Genomic DNA, 24,476 nt, shown 5'->3' on the forward strand with positions numbered 1-24,476 from the left:
TAAAGTTTGTGGTTAATACATCTGTTTATGCTAAGTGAATAATAAAGAAAGTATAACATGTAATGATTTCCATTTCCCTTTGCACCTAATTCATATTTAATTTTTGTCATTCATTTTCAAAAAGAAGGGCCACAGTAAATTGATCAATACTGGGTTAAGCTACTTCTAAAAAAGAGAAAGTTGGACACCTCTTTTTTCCCAGTGCAAAAGGATCTTGGCTGAAAATTACAATTCAAGGATGAAACAAAGCTTCGGGATAAGAAACAAACATTAAGTGCAGGAACTCATTTTCTGCATTTTTTTTCTCACTTAAAACTAATATTAATGAAGTATTACATTTGTCTTGCATATCACGAAAAAAAAGAAAAACAAATTAATTGAATAATAGAATTCCTACTTTGGAAAAGCTAGAAAATCTATATTAAAAATTAACTGTACTCCCTTACTCTATAGTATGTGTCCCTCAGTTATGGTGCATCAATTTAGTACACAGGTGTCAAACTTAAGGCCCGGGGGCCAGATATAGCCCGCCGCATCATTTTTTTGTGGCCCGCAAAGACAAATTGTGCATCAAATTTGTGTGTCATTACTAGAATTGCAAATCGTCTTCACTTTTTTTTTTAAATATTTGACCAGTTTTTAACTCATCTGATTTGAAAATTAGTTATTTGTCAGTTTGTTCTGTAGCTTTTACTGTATATAAGGAGGTGCTCATACATTTATTTGGGTTGACAGTCATAATGGCCCTCCGAAAGAAGCTATGACTACAATGCGGCCCGTGAAAAAAATGAGTTTGACACCCCTGATTTATTAAATGTTATTCTGAAATAATATACGAATTTTACACATTTTCTAAGTCTGAATTTGAACTAATTTGGTCCTTATAAGTGTGTGCATCTGGTGAACAACTGATCGGAAATACACAAGCAGAGGTAAACAAACATGGCAAAAGTCAGACACAGCACAGAACCACACTTTTGGAACGAGGACACTGACTGCTTTATAACCGTCATGAGGGACATGAATGTGTTCAATGGACGGTAGAAAGTAACAAGTGGAAAAGATATTTGCGTCATGACGTTATCATACGTCACAGTTCAGAAGGGGAAATCACAATTTATCACAATTAACATGTATAGTCGGGAATAACTGCTAATGCATGTAAACTGATTATTCAAATCTTTTCTGAAACAAGAATTTTAACCTTACCTTAAATATTGACTGCAAGTAAGCGGGGTCACTGTAAAAGAGAATTCCACTATATTTTAATTGAGTTGTTTTAATCTATTTAATGCTAAAGTGTGTTTTTTTTTTTTGTAACGCACGTCCATCCGGGTCCTGACAATTTCCACTCTGACAGATCTTGAGACAAAATAAGTCATCAGAACTGTTGTAAAGTTGATAGCAATGTATACATACATTAACATTTGTAATCTGTGCAGCCAGACAAGGTGTAGAAGTCAAGAACTCAAATTAATCAACAAGTAATTACTTATTAACAAATTATTTGCAAACATCTGCTTTGACTTTGGAAGATGACCAAACAGTAACTGAATCAGTTTCTAAGAGTATAGCATCAATCCCTCTCATGTGATATTGCTGAACTGTTGATTTTTTTTTTCCCATCATTAAACACTATCAAATAAACAACAATACTTGGTTCATAAACAGTAATAGACAGAGACTCTCAAGTGGCTATACTCTCACATATGACTTTTGCTACAGTCCTGCCATACAAGAGTCACAAAGAGTGAGGCGATTTGCAAATGCATATGTAGAGGCTTGTGTGTGGCTCCGTAACTCCACATTTAGACAGCAAGGGAACGCTAATCCCTGTTTGGCTGCCGTCTTGATCACGTGGTTCACAGCGTTTTTCATATTTTGTGTTTTCGGAGAGAAGGAGCGTGGATCTCGTATTAACCCATGAGCAAGTAGCATTTATTCAATAGTCTCTTAATTTAACAATTAAATTTTGTTTTGTAGGTTCTCATTACGTAACAGAGAGAAGGATAGGGGGATGAGGGATGGCTGGATGGATATAATAATTCTAAAAGCACTGTATTCAAACATAACAACTCTACAAGGTACAGAAAATTAGTTTGCTGTATTACTCCTGATTCTACAGGCTACTGCAGTTATGAGTGCTGCTCCTTTGCCACTTCCATCTTCTGACTTATGAAACGTCACCTTGCACTGTGGTGCCAAATCTTGCAATGTCTCTTGCATGACCCCTGCAAAACTGTGAAGAGAAATAAGGCTTACAGTTGGTTCAGGTTAACGTTTGTTGAAAGGGCAAAAGATACTTACTGAGGGTGCATCTTATAAAGGGTACCATCAACCCCAACTGTAACCGTGAGCTGCTGCAAATTACGATTCTGTCGTATTTTATCAACCACAGCAGCCAAACCAGCACCGCACAGCTGTGCTGCCCGACGGGAGACAACGCTGCAAACCTCCTTAACGAGGACACTGTCATCGCATGTTGAGCTGGTAAGGCCAAGGTGCTGCAAGATGCAACGGATCTGACGCATGGCCAGACGGTCACTAGAGATAAGAGAGACAAAATACAGGTTACACACTGTGTGAGCTTAGGCATTCTGGAGCAATAAGGTAATACTATATACACTGACCGCCAACATTATTGCCACTTTCATCTCCAGATGGACCTAAAATACACTATAAGTTTTACAGGGGAGCTTAATTTCACCTTCTATAAACTTTTGAACGCATTTGTACTTCATGCCCAGCTTGCTGTTCTCTAGCAAGGAGATGAAATGCTGAAATTCACTCCCGTTGCATATGACATACAAGTGTGTGTGTGTGAGTGAGAGAGAGAGCAAAAGAGAGAGAGCGTTTAAGAGAGAGCGAGACAGAAACTAATCATCATTCCAATTCTGAACATGAAGATGATTGAAACATTTTGTTGATGTGTCTTGTGTTCAATGAAACAAAATGATTAAAAAAAAAAAAAAACAACAACAACAACATCAGGGTGCCCTTAGCAATGTGTTTCTCGGTTATTGTATTGTAATGGTCAGGTAGATGAACTGTGCACAAAACCTTTTTGTTCGAGCGTACATCTCTCCTGTAAAACTCAACTTTATAGCGCACTTTAGAAACAACCAGACAGCATTCAAGAATAAACAAAGTAAACTGACGCGTATATTCACATACGCACGCGCGCACACACACACACCAACATTTTTGCTGTTGTTGTTGTTATAGGTCACATTCCACTTTAAAAGTAACAAGAGAGGCAACAATAACAAACGTATACGTACTAGGGTTGTGAGTTTTTACAGTAATCAATCATAAACTGGGGAGGGATTATCGAAGTGTGAACAACACTTACCTTTCAATTTGTGATAGGAATTTGGTTTCAAAGATGCCCCAGGTTTTGAGTCGCTCAGACAGTTTCCCTCGAAACAGTAAACCCCTTGCAGTAAACTCCATTAGCACATGTCTCACTATCTCTCCAAGGTACATGCCACTGATCATCTTTTCATACCTTGAAAGGAGAAAATTGCATTTTTGTGTTGATTAAACAATCATGTAATGAATTTGACTAACGCATCAAATTCATTCATCATGCAAACCGCTCATGTCCTAATGAGGGTTGCTGGAGCTGAGAGGTATCCACGGGGTAAACATCATTCAATCAAAATCATGGAAAAATTAGTGCATTTCAATTTCTGTGTGGTACCTCTGTGTCCCAGGATTGCTTGAGGAAGCATCAACATCACGATCGAAGATTGTGAGGATATCATCCAATTCGCCATTTTCACCAAATGCTCCCCATTCCATATTGACACACATGCGTCCGTCATCACCATCAACCATTTCTATGTTCTGCATCTCCTCCATGTAGCAGGTATTGGTACCTGTGCCTAAATTAGAGGCAATACACTCAAACTACAGAAAAACAACACTGAGGGGGTAAATACAGAACAAGCGCCCCCCCCCAATTTTTTTTTTTTTTTTTTTAATTAACACTTTTTAACCCATCTTCAATAATTATAGGAGATGACACTTACCAACAATGAGTCCCACCTCACACTTGGGGTCCTCATAACCGCAAGTCATCATGGTTCCTACTGTATCATTAACAACTGCCACAAAGCTCAAGTCAAATTCCTGCAAGCAGTGACAACAGCATGACTCACTTAAATCTCATACATTTATTATGTTCTAGTCTGCAGGAATTGGCAGTAATAAAAATCTGAAGAAAACCAAAATAGAATGAGGGCAATTCATATTCAATGGCATTGTATGAAAACACTTTGGCAACAGAACGGCATAGTATACAAGTATCACCTTATGAGGAGTACAATGTCTACAAAGTCGAGATTTAGATAGATTTAGACATACAATACAATACAATTATTAGAGTGAGAGAGAGACAGATAGAGAATTTTTTTTTTTGAAGAGCAGCTTTGCTAACCAATTACTTAATTTGAGAGACAATATTAAAATTTTGACAATTTTTGTTGGTTAATCCCAGGGTCCCAAAGCAAGTTTTTTTTATTTTAAAACAATAACAATTTTACAATACAACAGGGTCATTGAATATAGGGCTGCTTGAATATTTCAGTATTTGCTATAGTATTTGAATGCTGTATTAAATAAAAATAGAATAGAAGATTTGCAAATGACGTGTAACCTATATTTAGTAATCGAATATGCCACAAAGACGGAATATTTAATGTACAAAGAGATGAACTTTACTGCTTTAAGCAAATAATCATTAAGTTAGAATTTTAAGGCTGCAACACATTCCAATCCTGGGACATGCTTATCTTTTCCACTGCGTTACGTACGTTGCATTACCTCTTCATTCAATAAACTTTTGAGAATTGAGGACACCAATTGTTGACGCTTCATAGGTGGATTCTTTTTTCTTAATCTAGGTAGTTTGATGCACATCTTGACCTGTTCAACAGTCGAGGGCCTCCGTTATTGAATCATATGCTTCTTAATGCATTGGAAATTTTCAATGGGCGACAATTCTGAATTGCAGGCGGGGCACTCTAGTACTCACACTCCTTTTTTTTTCTTTTTTTTTTACAAAGTCACATTGTTCTAAGACGTGCAGAATATGGTTTGTCGTTATCTGATTGTCAAAACAAGCGGGAGTGTCCAGGAAAAAGTTATCATTTGGATGGCAGCATACGTCTCTCTAAAACCTAATTATTATTTTAATTAATTAATTGTTGGCATTAATGATGCGTAAGTCACCCATGCCATTGGCACCAACACAGCTGCATAACATCACAGATGCTAGCTTTAGTGATGTTCCAGCTTTAAAGGAAGGTGTTGCAATCATAGTGCCATCCAGGTCAATTCCGCGCTTACAATGCCTTGTGCATCACTGGGTACAAATAATGGAGTATAGAGGACACAAACAGTTATAAGAAAAGAATAATTCTGGTAAGTTTGACATTCTGTCTCCAATGCCATGAGTATTGTATAACCATTCCATCTTGGAAAAAGGTTAAAAAAAAAAATTAAAAAATCACTAAAAGCCCAAACCCAACATGACATTCAGACTCAACATACTTGCACTTTATTTTTTATAATGGGAGGAGCCACACTATTAAATTTACATATTATTGAAAGTATTCATTTTTCCAAGTTTTTAAATATTTACCTTAAGCATGCAATGGAATGATAACATTTGAAATATTCAAAAAGAACTGGATAAGGGAAACACTTTTCAAAATGTCAAAGCACATCATAGAATAAAAATGTTGTTTACTAACCCCTTGGCTTCGCACAGCATCCATAAGTAACGTGACAACATCGTGCCCTTCACAACCACTAGCTTTGAAGCCTTTTGTCCATTTCAGAAGAATGCCCTAAAAATAACAACAATGGAACCTGCTTTAACATTTACGTAATTTAGAATGTCAGTTTAATGGTTTATGTGTTATATATAATCTTAAATGGAAGCTTTGCTGACTAGAGAAAATAGTACAGACTTTGTGTTGGCAGATATGGAGCTGCATATACATAAAATTAAATGTTTTAGGGTAAATATTAACAAAAGAAGACTGAAAAACCTCACCTCATCCAGTTTGCTTTGGTGACAGGGGAAGGAGAATGTAAATCCCAAAGGTAAGGATGCTCCTCTCATACCCATATTTTCCAAAAAGTTTGCCATGCAGTTCACAATGTGGCTAAAAAGCTGGCAACCAAAGAGAGATTTCTTCCATCAGTGTATATACTTTCGGAAAATCACTTAGTTGAATAAAATATTAAATGAACCTTCGTAGTTGAGTGTGCTTTTCATTCTAATCATTTCCCAAAAAATCACATGCAGACACTTGGTGATGGTTGGTTAGGGTTTTTGGAAGAGTTGCCATGTAAGCCACATTAGAGGCTCACAGGTTGGCTGCATTGTCAGCCAATGCAGTGAAAGAACAGAAATCCACCTAATAAACTATTGGGATACCCAATGTCCAATTTACATAACCCATGGGCATACCACTTCACCATTTTGCTTGATGGAGGTCCACGGCACATTGGAACATTTTTGTTAAGGTTTTATGGCAGCTGACAGATATTTTCTGGAGATAGATCAAATGGGTGTTTTTTGTTTTTTTTAACTGCATTTAGACAAGTGGAGGGCACATAGAACATACTAAATCAATATATAATTAATATAAAATATAATGAGTGTAGCTATGAAACTCATGACATCACTTAACACAAATATCCCGAACACCCATGTAAACAGCTTAGCCCAACTTTATTATAACTTCGTCAAAAGGTAATATGTTTCAGACCAAGGCCTTCAGTGGTTATTTTAGTGACCTAATCCACATTTTAATAGTAATGCCTTTACGGCACAAAACAACGTAAAACAAAAAAAACGGCTACTACATTCACACTGCAGGGCTGAATGTCATCAAGGCTGACAGGGCTGAATGTGGTCAATGTCTCCACTCGAGATTGTGAGGGTGTTAGACAAAACGTAAATGGCAGCACATTGAAATCTGACTGGACAATAAGTTATTCTATAAATGACTGGGGGCGATGCGGCCAAGACATATTCTATAAAATGAAATCCAAGGACTGTTGAAAATAAACTATTACCCTTTCATGTAAATTGAAAATGTAGGTCAGTCTTTGGAAGTCCTGACCAGAGATTGCCACTTTATCATATTTTCCCCTTCCGGATATGAACAAGCACACGAAAAGCGGCACGTCGTGCAAGACAGGCTGGGCGTGATTCTATCAGTCGGTACTTGACTCGGTTGGGGATGGACGAAAATCCACTTGCGTTTTTTACTAATTTCTCATCCTTCTGGCCGCAAAATCAGACAAAGGTTCTGTCAATGGGACAGAATGCCCATCACTGGTCCTGACTGCACAACACTGACATACAGCTGTTTCTCAACTGCCTTAGACATGTTGTGCTCTGACCACCCAGTCAAAGAATTTATTTTGCTTATTACCCCTGTCTGGCTGGCACGTAGTCGGCTGAGAAACACAGTGATTGTCATGTTAATTAATCAACTTATCTGTTGTGAAAAAGTTGACTGTTAGGATCCTGAACTCTCTCCCCCCTCCACTGCATAACGTCCTGGCCTTTTGGGCCATGATGGCTGCCTTGCACTACTCCACTTGAACGACTCCACTTGTACTTTTGCACTATTATACTGACTGTCTGCTGTATGCACAATCGCACCATTTCAACCAATGGCTCACTCGCCTATACATCTTGAAAAATAGTCATATACTAAACTAATCACATGCTTGTTTAGGTTAACACTTGACAGGTTGGCAGAAATTTTTATACAAACAATAAAACATTTCTAATTTTCCATATGTCACATTTAAGAATTTTAAAATGTTACTTTAATGTCACTGTACACGTAAAGTGGAAGTCAACTGAAAATCTATGCAGCTCCATTAATGTAAACATGGTATTCTGAATCATATTGCATTTGTTGAATATGAAACAAGGAGCAAAATCAACCTATCACATCTTACATTGTGCATCTTGCTATGACAGATTGCAAATGTGATCTCATTTTCATTTGATAGCAAGGGGCAAAATGGCCATGCTGTTTGATTTTCATGTGCCACTGTAAATTAACCCAAACATGCTTTGAAGAAAATACGGCAAATTATGATTGGAATCTAGTGAATACTTTACCTCTTTTCCTGTGCCCTGCATTATCTCCTGTGGAATATTATAGTTCTTATGGCGCATCTCAACATGTGTCTTGCCACTTCGCACATGCACAAGTAGCACTCTAAAACTAGAGCCACCAAGGTCCAAAGCCAAGAAATCTCCATGTTCTGAAAGCATAGATTAGTTATATGGAATACTAAGTAAAGAGAAGGAACTGTGCAGTATGCGTGCAACCTGACCTACCTGACCCATCTGGAGTTGAGCCGACAAATGTTGGCAGCATTTTAATGCTAGCTTGATTGTGTGCTTCCTTAGACAAGCCTCGTACCATATCATCACTTATTAGCCTTTTCACTTCCATCAGTTGCTCATGATTCAATCGCAGGGTGTCAAGGATGCGCTGACGCTCAGCATTCTGAGCAGCAAGACGTAAAGCCACAGCTGTTACCATGGCTGCACCTTTCCCACTTCCAACCTCAGACCTCAAAAAGCGCACATCACAGTCAGGCACTAGCCTCCGGACCATCTTGTGAAGCCTCCGAGAAAATCTAAGCATAGGGAATACAATTAGTTAAAATGTGTGAAGTGTATTTCTTGAACACTTTGTTCTCAACATTTATTAAAACCTTCTAATGTTTAATTGGATGGATGGCTGGATGGATGGCTGGATGGATGGATGGATGGATGGATGGATGGATGGATGGATGGATGGATGGATGGATGGATGGATGGATGGATGGATGGATGGATGGATGGATGGATGGATGGATGGATGGCATTCTGAATTGGTCTCAAATGGTGTTTGTCCAACACTGGTGTAAAGACAGCTCATTTATCTGAATCAGACAATCAGTAGCAGAAGGCAATGCCAAATAACAGTTTCTATTTTTGGGTTAGGGTTAGTTTCTTATCACTCAAACATTAAAAAGAAAGAAACAAAGGTATTTTGTGTGATTGTTATGAATCTACTATGCAATAGCCTATCATGCCGCAAAGTAGGTTCAGCGGTTCCATTGTTGCATTTGAGCCATAATGCAGTTGTTGGGAGATATAATAGAAAATCCACTTTTTTTGCTTTTATATTCATTTTATTGTGCACTTGGAGTCTCCAAGATTGTAGGAAAGTGTCATCTATCCCTCCAGGTATTGCAGAGATACTTTGACGATCTGTTTGGGGGCTATTTTTAACTCCGTTTAGTTTTCTCGATTTTCTATTGTGTATTTTTATCTTTTACGTCATATCCTTTGGGGTGGGACCTCCAAACAAGGTAATGAGTGTGGCCAAACGGTTTCGCAAATCCGCCACCTTTATCACTTGAGGGACTTTTGTAGTCTAAACAACTCTAGGATGCCGAAGTGGAGAGACCAAAATGTTCCTTTGCTGGATGCATCAATCCACAAAACTCATTGCACCGTCCTCCAGCATCAAAACCTCAAAGAAGTGCCTGTTCAAATTTCATTTTTCACATCTGTGGGAAATCCTGCTTGTTCAAGGACGAGTGTTTCAGAAATGTTTTGTCAGTATAGTGAAGGATTCGCCGAAGGACTTCATTTTGTTGATGGTTCAGTTCCTTCAATCTCTGGAAACAACGGACACAGTAAAGCAGTAAAATTGAGATGACACAGAAATAACACTATTTCACTTTCATATTATTCTATGATGCCCTCGTTTTTAAAGCATTACGTCAGTCTGTCTGCTGATTTTAGAGCTGTGCGCTCTATGTTTTCACTTCTTGTGGGTGTATTTTGAGTAGTTGTATCAGATGAACTGCTTCGAAGGTGCTGTATTATTCTTGGGGAACACAATAATCTGTTAAATACATTTGTTAGCTTCTCACTAACGCTAGGATTAGCTTACTGGTTAACTTTACTGCAGTGCTTGTTTACAAGACGTGTTCATAAATATTGTGAGAGGATTTATTTTGTTACGTGTTATGTATGGTTGTATGGACAAGTCTTCTGCCGTTGACATCTTTTAATCAATCAAAAAGTTTGCGGCGCAAGTAAACTCTACTTTGGCTAAAAAACTACAAATCTGACCAACCAGAAAGGGAGGTGCAAATCTTGTGGCCTGGAGGGACTGGTGTGTGAAGTATCTCATTTGCATTTAAGAGACCGTGCCAAAACGGCTTGCTCTGAGCCGCATCTCAGAAAGCGTATAAAAGAGGAACCTGTGATGCAGTCAAAATGAGGAATTCAGAAAAAAGCATCACTGTTCCACTTTATATAGACCACAACTAAATAGGTCAAACGTAAGATGGAAGAATTTATAAACGTGATATGTAAGCTTTATTGGGTATTAATAATAATAATAATAATAATAATAATAATAATAATAATAATAATAATTGGGCCCTCCTCAAGACCGAGGTCTGGTGATGGGTCTGGTTTTATGTGGGCGTAAATAAAAAGTTTCACTTGGGGTGGAAAGGGGGTTCAGTTGGGAGGGTGGTGGTTATACCCGCCACCACCACCACTACCATCCGCACATAAATGCACACACACACGCAAATCTTTGAGGTATGTGCAAATTAATACGCAACAATGTATGAAGTTAAGATGACAGTCCAACTTTGATTAAGCTTTGCAGCTTGTATCAGCATTCCTGAATTGTTTATAAATGATGGTGCAACTTAAATTGAAGGCAATATTGTGGCCTTAACATTTTGATCTGTAAATGTTTAGTGTGTTTTAAAATGAACTAACAATTACTGTATAAACTATTACACATACCTACAAATACAAAAGAAATATTCGAAAATATCCATCCATCCTGTAGAAATGTGATTAAGCTTTGCAGCTTGTACCAGCATTCCTGAAATGTTTATAAATGCAGGGCACACAGAGACAAACAACCATCCGCATCTGAACTCTCGCCTAATTTGGAGTACTCAATCGGCCTACCATGCGTGTCTTTGGAGTGTTGGAGTAAACCAAAGAAAACCCATACAGGCACGGGGAGAACATGCAAACTCCACACAGGGAGTTTCTACATCGGGCACTGAACTCGTTGCCAGCCAATCGCAGGGCACAAATAGGCGAATAACTATCCGCACTCACTATCACACCTACGGACAATTTGGAGTGGTCAATCGGCCTACCACGCATGTAAAAGCATCTTGGTGGGCGGGAACGCCCCCTCATGGCCCGCTCAAGGGGACGGGTTTGCATAAAGCCAAACCATACACCTAGGTGCGAATCTGCTACTTTAAAGTTCCTTTCAAATTTTGCTCAACTTTACACCTTTCAAAGAGGCTATATTTGAATCAACTCACCTAAGAGATTCAATCTGATACACCTCAGACTGTGGGTGGTTCATTTAAAAATGTTGAAAATTAAGTTATGTAAATTAAATTAAGTCACCTGAAGCTTCTTACTTGGACAAATGCTTTGACACATGGTTGGATAAGTTGTTTATGAAGGCCTAAAATTTCATGACCGAACAAAACTTGCCTCTTCAAAAAACAGTGAAAAAGGGTGGTGTTTAATTGTACTAAGTTCATCTTGTTTTTCCTTTTTTTAATCACTTCACTGGTTTCTTTTATATCAAACAAATTGTTTTAGGTTCATTACCTGACATGTTTCGGCGGTTTCTTCCGCCTTCATCAGAGTGTCACAGATGTGATAGTGACGCATCACTCTGATGAAGGCGGAAGAAACCGCTGAAACATGTCAGGTAATGAACCTAAAACAATTTGTTTGATATAAAAGAAACCAGTGAGGTGAGGGTGGTGTTTAGTTCCTAGCAATAGATAAAATGGAGGACATGCAATTTTGTTTACAATCTTTGTTGAAACAGAGGTAATTGATGAATATGTGCAGCCGAAGGTGTGTATGAAATATTATTTTCACTGGCTTTGTGCCTGTTGCAAATAAAGCTGAAGAGGAGTTCAAACCTCAAAGAAATTGTTGAGCAAAGTTAAATCAAGGTTATGTGCATAGGCCTTACCCATAAAAGAGTCTCGAAGATTATCGGACAGCCACAGTTGACAAAATTAGACAAGTATTCCGGCTACAATAAGTTGGCCTTCAGTAAATAAAAAAAAATAAATAAAAAAAATTAAAACAAAAAAAGAAAATTCTGAAAATTCATAACATATGGAGGTTACAATGGTTTCCTCCCATGTTCCAAAAACCATGGATGTCAGGTAAATTCCCTACATAGTCTGTAGGTGTGAATGTGAATAAACAACTTGCAGCTCTCATCTAAGCATGAAAATTAAAAAGAGGCTACCAATGAGTGGTTTTGTTTGATAATACAGTGTATAAAAATTATCCATAAAATGTCCTCCTTTGCGATCATAGTGAAGATCTGTTCTCTAAAATCATTAACTACACGTATGACCATTTGCGAACCACTGCGATAGTACAATGCTGTATGCCAGGCGTCGGGAGCCTATGGCTCGCGAGCCAGATATGGCTCTTTTGGTGACGTTATTAAAAAGAATACATTAGCACACTCAAAAAATCGTTGGTCTTAATTAAAATACATGCATTTAATTGTATCTCGCCTATCGTTTTTTTTTTTTTTAAATGGTATGGTTCTCACGGAAAATTATTTGTAAAAAATGGGCATGTATGGTTCTGTCCGCCAAAAAGGGTCTCGACCCCTGCTGTATGCCTAACTGTGTAGCTTAGATCTAGCAGGCATTGTTTAAATGGCTTTAAACCTTCTGTGACAAGTGCAATTTGTGTTTATTGTCCATGTGCCCTGCACATATAGATTGGCTGGGAACCAGTTCAGGAACCATGACAGGCTCTCAACCAGTCAGCTGAAATAGATTCCAGCTAAAAAACTCACACCTACGTTTAACTTGGTTTTATATAGGTTAAATAAATGAAACTTCACTTTGCAAACATTGTGCAAATATTGTGTAATGCTGTTTTGTGGTCTTTTTCTCAAACGACTGAATTCAATTCTACTTGAAATTAAGTAACTTGCGTCACCAGCTGCCAAAGAACCAGCCATCATTTATCCACTACATTTATTTTAAAATTCTATCTTTAACTACAAAATAATAGTTTTATTTTGAAACCCCTTCACTGATAAAAATGGGTTGTTGTGTTTAACAAGAGCCATCCGACTACTGTATCCTTCTGATTGGTTCAAAACAAACGTAGGTTGAGCTTCAGCAACGAAATGCTCGAATACCATTGGAAGTTAAAAAGAAAATCATTCAATAATATAAACTACCTGTTCAATTATTTACAATCGCCTGCAATAAAATTGTTTATATTTTCTTGACATGGAAAGGGTAACTTACTCTTGATGATTTTTGTACACAGATCCATCCACTCCAATGGTGGTGCGCAACTTCTCGGCTGCTTTGTTGTCCCTGATCTGCCGGAGGACTGCCACGAGAGTGGCAGCACACAAATGTGCAGCTCGCGTGGAAACAATTTGACACACTCTCTGAGTGGCGACGCAGTCTTCTAAGGTTGGATCGATGCCGAGGTCCCGGAGTACCTTTTGAGCACTCAGGAGACCTTCCTCTTTGCTGCAGATAAAACCATAAAGATAATAAATAGCAAAATGGATGGATGGATATTATGTAACAAAGTGAAACTATAATCACTTGATTGCGATGCATGCCCAAAAGCTTTAATTCATACAAGGAAAAAAACAGCACTACAGGACATAATCTGTCACAATTAAATTATTAAACTATTAAGTTATTACTACAAAACAGAACTGTAAAGGGTGAATGGGAACAAAATTGAGGGGATGGGTCTACTGCTAATAAAAAAGCAATAAAAAGATGAACGGAAACCAAAGAAAAAAAGCTTTTAACTAACTTGTCACTGTCGATGGAATAGATGTAGTTGGTTAGGAACTTTCCAGTCATAAGGAGCTGGGGTGTAGTCTTGCCTTGGAAAAGAATCTGGTCTTTGGTCATTTTCACAAGTATGAGACGTACCAGTTCTCCCATGTACATTCCACCAATCATCTTTTCAAAACTAGGAATCAACAAACAAAATGGCAATGCGATTTGTAAAAGTTTCCAATAACATCTTTGTGTCCATGTTGAAAAGTGTGCACATAATCAGGCTTTTATTTTGTTCTACTTTCACTAGTTTTCTTGAAAGAATTGTAATTGTAAATTATCAACATATTGTAACCGAAATCCCGACAGTGATTACAGAATTGTGTACCACTTGTCTTGAACGGCAGACTCCTTGTTCTGCCCCCATATAGTGAAATTTAGCACATAGTAAATTATGTAGTTAGGTCACAGTAATGCTGTACTGTGTATAACAGGGGTGGGCAAACGTCCGGGCCCACATTGGGGTTGAATGTTATCTGCAAACTTCATAGAACAGAAAGCACATGCAAATAAATGTACAATCCCATTTCCTAAGAGTGTGTGCATTGAGGAATTTTAAATGTGCAAATTCGCTCTCATTCAGGTGGTCGTTTTGTCTGCACAATGTGGCCTTCACACACTATTTGGGAGTGGGAGAAATTGGAAATAGATGAAAAGAGCACACATGGAATGATCTATCTGGAGGTCATATCTCTTTTTAATGTTTCAATTGAAGGCGCAAAGTTAAAAAACTTTTTGTTTTGGGCATGTCCCATTGGAGGGAGGACCCGGTGACGACCTAGGATGCGCTGGAGAGACTATATCTCTTGGCCTTGGAACACTTTGGGAATCCCCGGAAGAGCTGCAAGAAGTGGTTGGGGAGAGGGAAGTTTGGGCTTCACTCTTGCGTAAGTCATTGAATAAAGAGGGGAAAAAATGTTGGATGTATATCATGCATTGCAGATATCATAAAACCATAAAATTATAAATAAACAATGTTCACTTGCTTGACTTTCGAACAGATTACACAGGCCAAATGCGGAAAAATAACAAGTCAAGTCAATACCCCATGGCATTATGGGGGAAAAAAACAACTTTGGAGCATTTGGTCTACTAGTACGTGCTGCAAATATATTCAAAATGTTTGTTAGCATATGCACATTCTTTCGCAAAATCCAAATTTGCTGGAGGGAACAATAGGAATAGCTTTCTTAATAAATCGGAATATTAATTGGTTATCTAAATTTTATTCCATCAATTAGCGGAATAGACATTGGCCTCAAAAAATTCTTAGTACTGACATGAACGCAAATCACAATTAGCCAATTAGCTTTGGACTCCCAAATCATTACAAAGGCAAATTCCTATCTTCCCTCCACAGTTGGCGTTGGAGCTATTATTTTTTTAAATAATTTAATTGCTATAATGGTTAGAGAACACTAAGCTGACAAGACTGAAGACAAGTCGCTGCTCTTGTTTGATTACACTGCCGAGAAAAAGGGTAAAAGTAATGATTTGTATTGCGTGATAACACGAAGATATGTTACTCACAGCTGTTTGCCAGGGTTAAGAGAGCCAGCATCTATTTCTCTGTCAAAATGTGTGCGCAGGTCCTCCAAGGCACCGTCATCTCCGAAAGCACCCCACTCTGTATTGACACACATCTGCCCCTCATCACCATCCAGCACCTCAAGGTTCCTCATTTGTTCCATGTAACAGGCATTTGTCCCCGTTCCTGTCAGAATGAAATGTGAGTGATAAAGAAAAAGTGTTTTCTGAAATTCGTCTTCATCTTTGTCCAAGTACAAAAAATATATGACAAACAATGAAAGCAAAGAAAATGTATTTCATTTATGTACTGTAATTTCCGGACTATACGGTGCGGCTTATATCAGATTTTTTTCGTGATTTTTGTGATGACTTGATCACTTTTACTCTTAACACTATTATATACAGTAAAAGCTAAAAAACAAACTGACAAATAACTCATTTTCAAATCAGACGAGTAAAAACTGGTCAAATATTTAAAAAAAAAGATATTAAAAGTGAAGACAATTTGCAATTCTAGTAATGACACATGAATTTGATGCACAATTTGTCTTCGTGGGCCACATAGAATGATGTGGCAGGCCGTATCTGGCACCCAGGCCTTGAGTGGCGCTGTTTGGACCATCTGCATTGTATTAAAACCCAATCAATCAGCATTTAAATTCAATTCTTCTGACATTTTGCTCACCAAAAACAAGTTGTATTGAATGTGAACTTTTAATGCATTTTATTCAGAAGGTTACTTTGAACCTTAAACGGCGGCGTGGCGTACTTATGGATTTTTACGGCCTCCGGCCTCCAGGGGGCGCTCTAGCAGGAAGCAAGAGCGAGACGGGCGAAGAAGAGATAATGCGCCGAAGAAGACGTGCTAGTTTGTGTTTACATTTCGCGCATCACGCAGAACGCGATCAAGATGGACATTACTGAAAGGAAGCCTTTGTACACAAACCGTCATCATGGGGGACAAAAGAAATGCATATGATGCCGCTTTTAAGCTAAAGGCAGTTGATGTTGATGACATTGTGTTGGGTTTAATCAAACCCTATTAGTGCTGTGTTACTTCCGTGTTGCTGCGGTATTACTGCCGCGTCACAGGCAGTGTTTGGAAAGAAATGTTAAGGTATGTTATTAAAGCTTTAAAAAAAAAATTCTGTGTCCAGTCCTTCTTTGCTAATAACTCGCGTGCACACTTCCGCGTTGTTGCGGTACTACTGCTGCGTCACAGGCAATGTTTAGAAAGACATGTTCAAGTATGTTATTAAAACGTTAAAAAGGCTTTCTATGTACTGTCTTTCTTTGTAAAAAAACTCGTGTGCACGTGCGTCTTATAGTCCGGTGCGGCTTATGTTAGAAAAAAACTGAAATATCCCTGAATTTTAGCTTGTGCGGCTTATAATCCGGTGCGGTTTATAGTCTGGCAATTACGGTAGTCTATGAAACCATATGCTGTATGTGCTCATGTATGCTGCAGTTGTGTATGCTGTAAGATAAATATTTTCTGGGAATGTGCATTTGTGCGTTCAGTCAGTTCCAGTTTAACTAGTTGGCTGTTAGCATTAGACGTAGTTAGCAGATTCGGACTCCGCATCCAGAGCAGCACTGGTTCAAAAGCTAGACGTCGGCCGAGGCAGCATGGCGGGCTTGTATTGTGAGACTTGTAATTGCCTCTTTGCAGTTTGAATTCAATAAAAAGGAACACAGGGCAAGTGGAACTTTGAAAGATCTCGGAGCACTGAGAGCTTCACTTTCCCTTGTTGCGCACCGAAAAACCCTGACTCTGGTTGTGTTCTTGGTCTCCTGTGTCTTACTTGTATGTGTCTAACATGAACTCACTAATAGGATAACCCTGAGAGTTATTCTTCCATTGCACGTTTTTTCGAGGCTGGGCAGTTATAATGGAACTGAAATCATTATCATTTGATTAACTGACAGATGTAAGCTTTTTTTTTTTTTTTTTTTAAGTAGTGAGGTACATTCAAGCAAATCTATCTATTTATTAGATCCAGACTCCTATTTAGGGCTGCTGCGGAAAGCCAAATGTCTGTCAATGAACCCACAGGATGCTACAGAAAGAGGGCACAGTCTGCAATCAAGTGGAAAAATAGGAATGTATTAAAAACAAGACTCGCTCTCACTTGAATGGAACCATTCGAATAAATACACATGGTGATGTGAAGGGCACTCGCAAGAATTTCAACCAGATGCTTCATTATTTCATCCAAAGGTACATATTAAATTGTAAATATGCTTAAATGGACGGTAAACCAAGCCCAACATTGGCACTTGTGTGATAGGACTGTATTAAAAAATAATGTCAATACTACAATTCCCCCCTAAAAAAACTCGGAAGTTATTTAACGGCATTTTGGAGAAGAATGGCGGTGGACTTACCGATGCCCGCTTTTTGGGTGGGGCTTGCTTGATTTGACACATCAGCCTGACTACGTCACAAAAGCGATCACAATTTTCCCTTTTGAAATCATTGAACAGACTATCGCTTAAAGTGTCCAAAAATTGCTATCAGTTGGCACCAAAATTTAAATGGGCATCTGTATTTATGACTACCGTATTGCTTCGGGTTAAAAGGTGCAGATTCAATTCCGGGGGCTTTTCTGTACTTAAGCCACACATCGCATTATAGCCCATGACCTACGGTAAATAAAATAAAAAATAAAAACCCGTCACAGGAGCAAGGCAGTGAGTTCAGTTTTACTTTGTTCTACTGTTAAATCATGTACTGTATTGTACTGACATTGTTAATCGATATTGATACGCAAAGAAGTCCTCATCTTCTGTATCTAAATTAAACTGTTGGGCAAGTTCGCCATTAAACAAGTTCCCACTCGTCAAACTTGTCACATTGCTTTTCGGCAACCATCCCGGATTTCGAAAAATCTTGAATTATGCCTCGTAAGCATTTCTCTTTGTCGATGCCATTTTAGAGGCTCCTAATGCTGTTTACTTTGCACAATCGATAGTATTTATTAATCAATAGCGGCGGAGGTACACACTCTACATGTTACGTACAATCCTCTGATTGGTTTTCTGCCCCGATCTACGTAAAACGTAATGTCCTCTGATTGGTTCATTGGGTCTACATATTGCGCCCGTATATTACGTCTCTGTGTGGTGGAAGCCACACAAAACAACTTTACAAATTTAGGAATTCGGTCCACACAAAAGGCGGCCCTTATTAAAAGACGTAACTTTGTTTTTTGAGAAAATTAAAGGCTTTTAAATGCACTTTATGGTGCAGATAATACGGTACTTCAACATATCACAAGGATTAGCCTCTCCGTGGCTGATTTTAGAGAAACGAGCCTCTCTGCAGCTGAGGTGCCCTCTCCTTTCCTTTCACAAGTCCCTAACCCTAACCCAACATACGCTTTCTGAGAGGCTTTATATAAGCTGAATTGTTCATACGTCGTTATATAGTCAATTGAAAATAGCATGAATGCATATAAATGCTATTTTCCTGATTAAAAAAAATACATAAACTGGGCTAGTTAGTGAAAAATGAACCATCTTTGCTTTACCGTCCCTTTAAGTATTGTTGTAAAACACAATGTGTGTATGGTATATTTTGTATTTTTATGTCTTGGCGGCGAAAACCGTTTCTCACTTAAACCTAACCACTTAAATGGGTTGCTCATCTCTGTGAAAGCGTCTGTGTGCTTGATGGGCTATAATTTTTTATGCCGCCACATTGTACAATTGCAATTCATACGTTGAATTGCCGCAAAACCACTGGCCAAGACTTGACCACTCATGAAATCTTATAGCAGAACACTGCGAGTGTGCAGTGGGGACTCGGACAGTTTAGTTGATCAAGCCCAATTAGTGTCTATTGTAATGGAGAAGCAATTAAGGCCAGGTCAAGATACACAAGTTCGGGGCATAGCAAGGCCAGGCTGTTCTGAATCTTGTAATGCAGACATATCCAAAGTACAGCCCGCAGGCCGAATCCCCACCGTACTATAAGCCGCATGTGCACGCGAGTGATTCACAAAGAAAGACGGTACACAGAAAGCCTTTTTAAAGTTTTAATAACATACCTTGACATTTCTTTCTAAACACTGCCTGTGACGCGGCAGTAATACCGCAGCAACACGGGGGTAACACAGCACTAATAGGGCTGGATGAAAAAACATACCGGTAAAAGTCACTGAGACGCGGTGGTAACACAGCAGCAACATGGTAGCACAGCACTAACAGGGCTGGTTAAAAAAAACACACCAGTAAAAGTAAAAACGAGCCAGTAAAAGTGCCATCTTCATCTTCCTCCTGCGCACTGAAACAATCGAAGTCTTCCAAACTAGCAAGCTACACGTATAGCTCCAGAGTAGATGTGACCGGGAAAGAAAGAAAAGGGTGATGCAACAAGGCTCTAGTTCCTTAGTTAAGAGCCAAATCAACTATCTTTAACATAAAAGCGGCATCATATGCAGTTTTTTTTTGTCCCCCATAATGACGGTTTGTGTATAAAAGCTTCCTTTCCGCAGTAATGTCCGTCTTGATCTCGTTCTGTCTCTTCTTTGTATGAATTAAACGGCACTATTTGCCTGGTGGATGGACATGCGATCAACACACCACTCTACTCCCCAGTGACCGTGTCACATATCCCTCCGCCCAGCAAAGCGGTGCTGCACAACAGCGGTCCACAGGCTTTTTACAAGTGTATAAAAGTAATCAAGTCATCACAAAAATCTAAACTGCAGGGGGTCGAGCAGGGGGCCCGTGATGTCCTTCAGGTGGCACAACACTAGCCTCTCAAAAGATTTCATGACCACAGATGTCAGGGCGACAGGTCTATAATCATTCAAACCTGTGAATGCAGCCTGCGTCTAAATTTAAACTGGCCCGGAGCACTGTGCCATAAAATCAATAATAAGTGGCCTGCTGGCACTGTCGCAGGGACCTGCGCGCCCTAGAGCGAGCCACAGAAAAGAAACTCATCCTAACGGGAACGCGCACATGAGCCAGTGCGCATCATCGGTTGCGAGCGTGCCTCCTCCATCCCTTCCCAGTTCACACACACAAGTGTCCGTTTGCAAGATAATCAGTAACACAGACACCCCCTCATTCAAATGTTCACACACCAAGGACTAAGGTGACGCTAAAATCAGAGACGCTGCAAGTGACCGCTGCACAGGGAAAGGCAAAAAAAAAAAAAAAAAAACACGGACTACTGATGAGAGCTGTCTACTTCGTACTAACTCTACACACTGTTACGCATCCGCGCCGCCCACTCACAGTGATAGCAAACAACAAAAAGACTATGGATTATTTTTTGTGATTATGAAGCAATTTGTTGCGTATGAAGAAGAAATAAAAAAGATAAAATGGAGAATGATTTAATTTGGATTAAAAATCTGACATGATGCAACCTGGCCTGTTTACTGCAGTCACCAACACCAATACGTATCACCCTTCTTCTTAATACAACAATAACAATAATAAGACAAACTTAAGACATTAATAAAAAAATTCATTCAACTTTGATAAAATTGTTCATTTGTATTTAATTTATTTTTGTTTTAATCTTTAACTTTTCTGATAGTGCAATTGACAACAGATTCTCATTTGCAATATCAACCTATCTGCAGACAGCAAAGGATATAGTTACATATTTACAAGTTCATTTAAAATGGTAATGGTTTGAGGAATGTCGGTGCGAATGGTCGGCCCACAAACATTTTCATCTAACCAAATCTGGCCCGCTTTGCAAAAAGTTTGGACACCCCTGTTCTAGAGATACCACTACAGGTGAAGGTCCAAAAGTTCATTAAATAAGACACTGATGGCACACCTCTGTTTTAGGTCTTTTTTTTCTCTTTTCATCCAAAAATACTTCATGCTGGTTATGGAGTACTTTAAAGGTAACCTTTGGGGGGGAAAAAGGTTGAGAACCACTGTTTTTTACTATTAATACAGATATTTTGATTTTGTTATTTGTGGTAGGGTTCTGTCCATAACCCCTGCCAATGGGGTTTATTGCCTTAACTAAAGAAAAAGGACTAATTGATTCAAGACGTGTCAAAACGGAACGACAAAGTGTTATCATATTGAATGAATCTTGATATACTGTGTAGACACACCCCTAACGCCCTTAAACATACATGGATTTTTCAGTTAATTGTTATTGTTACAGCAACATAGCGTACGATAACTCACCTACGATGAGACCAATTTCACAGTTATGATCATCATAGCCGCAGGTCATCATAGCTCCCACTGTGTCATTAATGACAACCATAATGTCAACACTGATGTCCTGTAATAATAATAAGACAACTTTATTGAACGCAAAGTGGACAAATTCAATAATTAGAGCAAGAGCAAACAAAACGTTCGTATCACTGTTGAAAATCGAAGGGAGGCAGCTCCTTTTTTGTTTATTTTTTAATTATTCCTTCATTCTAGCAAGTATATTGGGCAACATAACCCTCAGGGTGGACAAGGAATTCCTCAACTTTAATAAATCCATAAAATATTTAAATATGTTCCAAAGCAACTAGCCAATTTACAACACATAAAAATGCATAACAGGCTGTTGTTGTCATTACTTGCAAAATATCACTTGCTGCACACTTACCCCTCGTTTTTTTACAGATCTCTGCAGGAGGTTGACAACATCTTTTCCTTCTACTCCGCCTGCCCTGAAGGCTTTGGTCCAGGAAATCAATACACTCTGGATATGGATCAAATGAAGGGATGCAAAAACATGTGTTTATATACATCTTGACAACGTAGTGCTATTTGCATAACTTATTAAATACCTTATTTTCCACACCATAAGGCGCACTTAAAAGCCTTTCATATTCTCAAAAACCAAAGGTACGCCTTTTATTAAGGCGCACCTTTTGTGTGGACTGAATTCCAAAATCTGTGTATGTACGTAAGCTGACAGTGATCAGAAAAACACTATGTGAAATGCAAAATACCTAAGATGACAGCAATAACCAATTAGAGGACATGACGTTTTACGTAAAATGCGTCTGCTGGGGCGGTAAACCAATCAGAGAACTGTATGTAATACGTAGGGGTATGTATGAATATAAATACTTTTGGTTTGTGCAAAGCAAACAGCATTAGAACACTCTGAAATGGCATTGACAAAGAGACATGCTTACGAGGCACTATTGAAGCTTTCTAGAAAGCTGGGATCCTTGCCGAAGAGCAACGTGACAAGTTTGACGAGGGGGAACGTGTCATGTTTAATGGCGAACATTCTCAACTGTTTCATTTCATTGCAGAAGATGAGGACTTTGGTGGATTTGCACATGAATATAGATTAACCCTAACCAGCTCAGTGGCCTAGTAGTAGAGTGTCCGCCCTGAGACTGGAAGGTTGTGGGTTCAAACCCCGGCCGGGTCATACCAAAGACTATAAAAATGGGACCCATTGCCTCCCTGCTTGGCACTCAGCATTAAGGGTTGGAATTGGGGGGTTAGATCACCAAATGATTCCCGAGCGCGGCACCGCTGCTGCTCACTGCTCCCCTCTCCCCCAGGGGATGGATTAAAATCACATGGGGATGGGTTAAATGCAGAGGACAAATTTCACCACACCCAGATGTGTGTGTGACGATGATCATTGGGACTTTAACAATGATGTGGGTAAAGTAGAGTACAGTACATGGTCAAATAGCAGAATAAAGTACAACCGAACTCGCTTTCTTGCTCCCTTGATGTTTTTGTTTTTTCTTTTTTTTAAACCGTAAGTCAAGGCATGCATGTGCAAAAAACAGCATTTTATAGTCCGGAAATTACGGTATATGTATATATAAATGTGACATCCTCCACAGAGAGAATCCAACAACCCACCTTGCACTTTCACCCTCTTTCTGTTTTGAGGGGGAAAGTCTCCCATAAAGAGAGGCCCCCCTTCCACTGATTCACCCATACAGGATAAATGTACTCTTACCAGTTATTAAGTCATTTAAGTCATTTATCAACTGCCTATGATTCTGTAAAGACTTGATTACAGCAGCCCTAAAAATAACAAAATCATTGTTCCGATTAACTACAAAACAATTGCACAAAAAATAAAAATCAGGGTCAATGACAGTAAGGACGAAGGCCCATTGTTCCATATACCGTAATTTTTGGACTAAAAGTCGCTCCGGAATATAGGTCGCATTAGCTATAAAATGCACAATAACGTGAAAAAAAATATAAGTCGCTCCGGAGAATAAGTCGCATTTTGGGGGGAAATTTATTCGACAAAATCCAACACCAGGAATAGACATGAACGAGCAACAACAGGCTAAACGAAAGGTATGCTAACGTGATATAAACACAAACGAAGAGCTGAGAACGGGCCTGACGTAACATTCAGAGTTATTAAAAAAAACTATTACATAAACAACGCGTTTATAAAACCATCTGTGTCACTCCAATTCATTAAATCCATCGATCGTCCTTTGTCAACAACGGGTGCGCGCCGCTGACGGCGCTTGCACTTCAAAATATTTGACAGGCCCATATAACGATATATAAATTAGATATCAAATAACTATTGTATAAGCAATAATATTATCAAACCATCTGTGCACTCTAAATCATTAAATCCATCGATCAAATTCCTCGTCCTGTCAACGCCGTGCGTGCGCCCTGACGTCAGCCTCGTCGTTATTCCACAGATCTAGTATATAACTATATTGTAGTGTTAACAAAGTACAAGGAAAGACGTGGGTTTGGTAAACGGGTCTTTATTTAACAAAACAAACTTCCAGGCGTGTGGCGGCGTGGACTTCCAGTCACGGAGGTGGAAGAGAGATCCATAGAATAGGACCGGGCGTGCGTAAAAGCCATGACCGAGCCCCATCCACCGTCCCGGACAGCCACCCGGCTGAGCGCCGGCCCCCGACTTCTATCCATGGAGGTAAAAGAGAGATCCGTAGAGTAGGACCGGGCGTGCGTAAAAGCCATAATAGTTTTTCAAACCTTCTGTGTCACTCCAAATCCTTAAATCCTTCAAA

The 24,476-nt window shown here is 39.0% G+C and overlaps 1 protein-coding gene across 1 annotated transcript in view; it reads right to left on the reverse strand.

The window, feature by feature from the left end:
* Nucleotides 1-5: 5 nt before the first annotated feature.
* hk2 (hexokinase 2) overlaps nucleotides 6-24,476 on the reverse strand; it is a 30,867-nt gene continuing 6,396 nt past the window's right edge. The window contains exons 5-18 of the mRNA XM_088375084.1: nucleotides 22,088-22,183; nucleotides 21,667-21,766; nucleotides 15,496-15,679; nucleotides 13,937-14,098; nucleotides 13,405-13,638; nucleotides 8,384-8,688; nucleotides 8,162-8,307; nucleotides 6,065-6,184; nucleotides 5,760-5,855; nucleotides 4,035-4,134; nucleotides 3,704-3,887; nucleotides 3,353-3,508; nucleotides 2,308-2,544; nucleotides 6-2,239 (exon numbers count right to left, since the gene is read on the reverse strand). Of these exons, the coding sequence (XP_088231210.1) occupies nucleotides 2,095-2,239; nucleotides 2,308-2,544; nucleotides 3,353-3,508; nucleotides 3,704-3,887; nucleotides 4,035-4,134; nucleotides 5,760-5,855; nucleotides 6,065-6,184; nucleotides 8,162-8,307; nucleotides 8,384-8,688; nucleotides 13,405-13,638; nucleotides 13,937-14,098; nucleotides 15,496-15,679; nucleotides 21,667-21,766; nucleotides 22,088-22,183 (2,265 nt within the window). The 3' untranslated portion in view covers nucleotides 6-2,094. The remainder of the gene's footprint in view (nucleotides 2,240-2,307; nucleotides 2,545-3,352; nucleotides 3,509-3,703; nucleotides 3,888-4,034; nucleotides 4,135-5,759; nucleotides 5,856-6,064; nucleotides 6,185-8,161; nucleotides 8,308-8,383; nucleotides 8,689-13,404; nucleotides 13,639-13,936; nucleotides 14,099-15,495; nucleotides 15,680-21,666; nucleotides 21,767-22,087; nucleotides 22,184-24,476) is intronic.

Source organism: Syngnathus floridae, chromosome 5 (genome assembly GCF_059516105.1).
Source record: "Syngnathus floridae isolate MCC-2025c chromosome 5, RoL_Sflo_1.0, whole genome shotgun sequence".
Lineage (NCBI taxonomy): Eukaryota > Metazoa > Chordata > Actinopteri > Syngnathiformes > Syngnathidae > Syngnathus > Syngnathus floridae.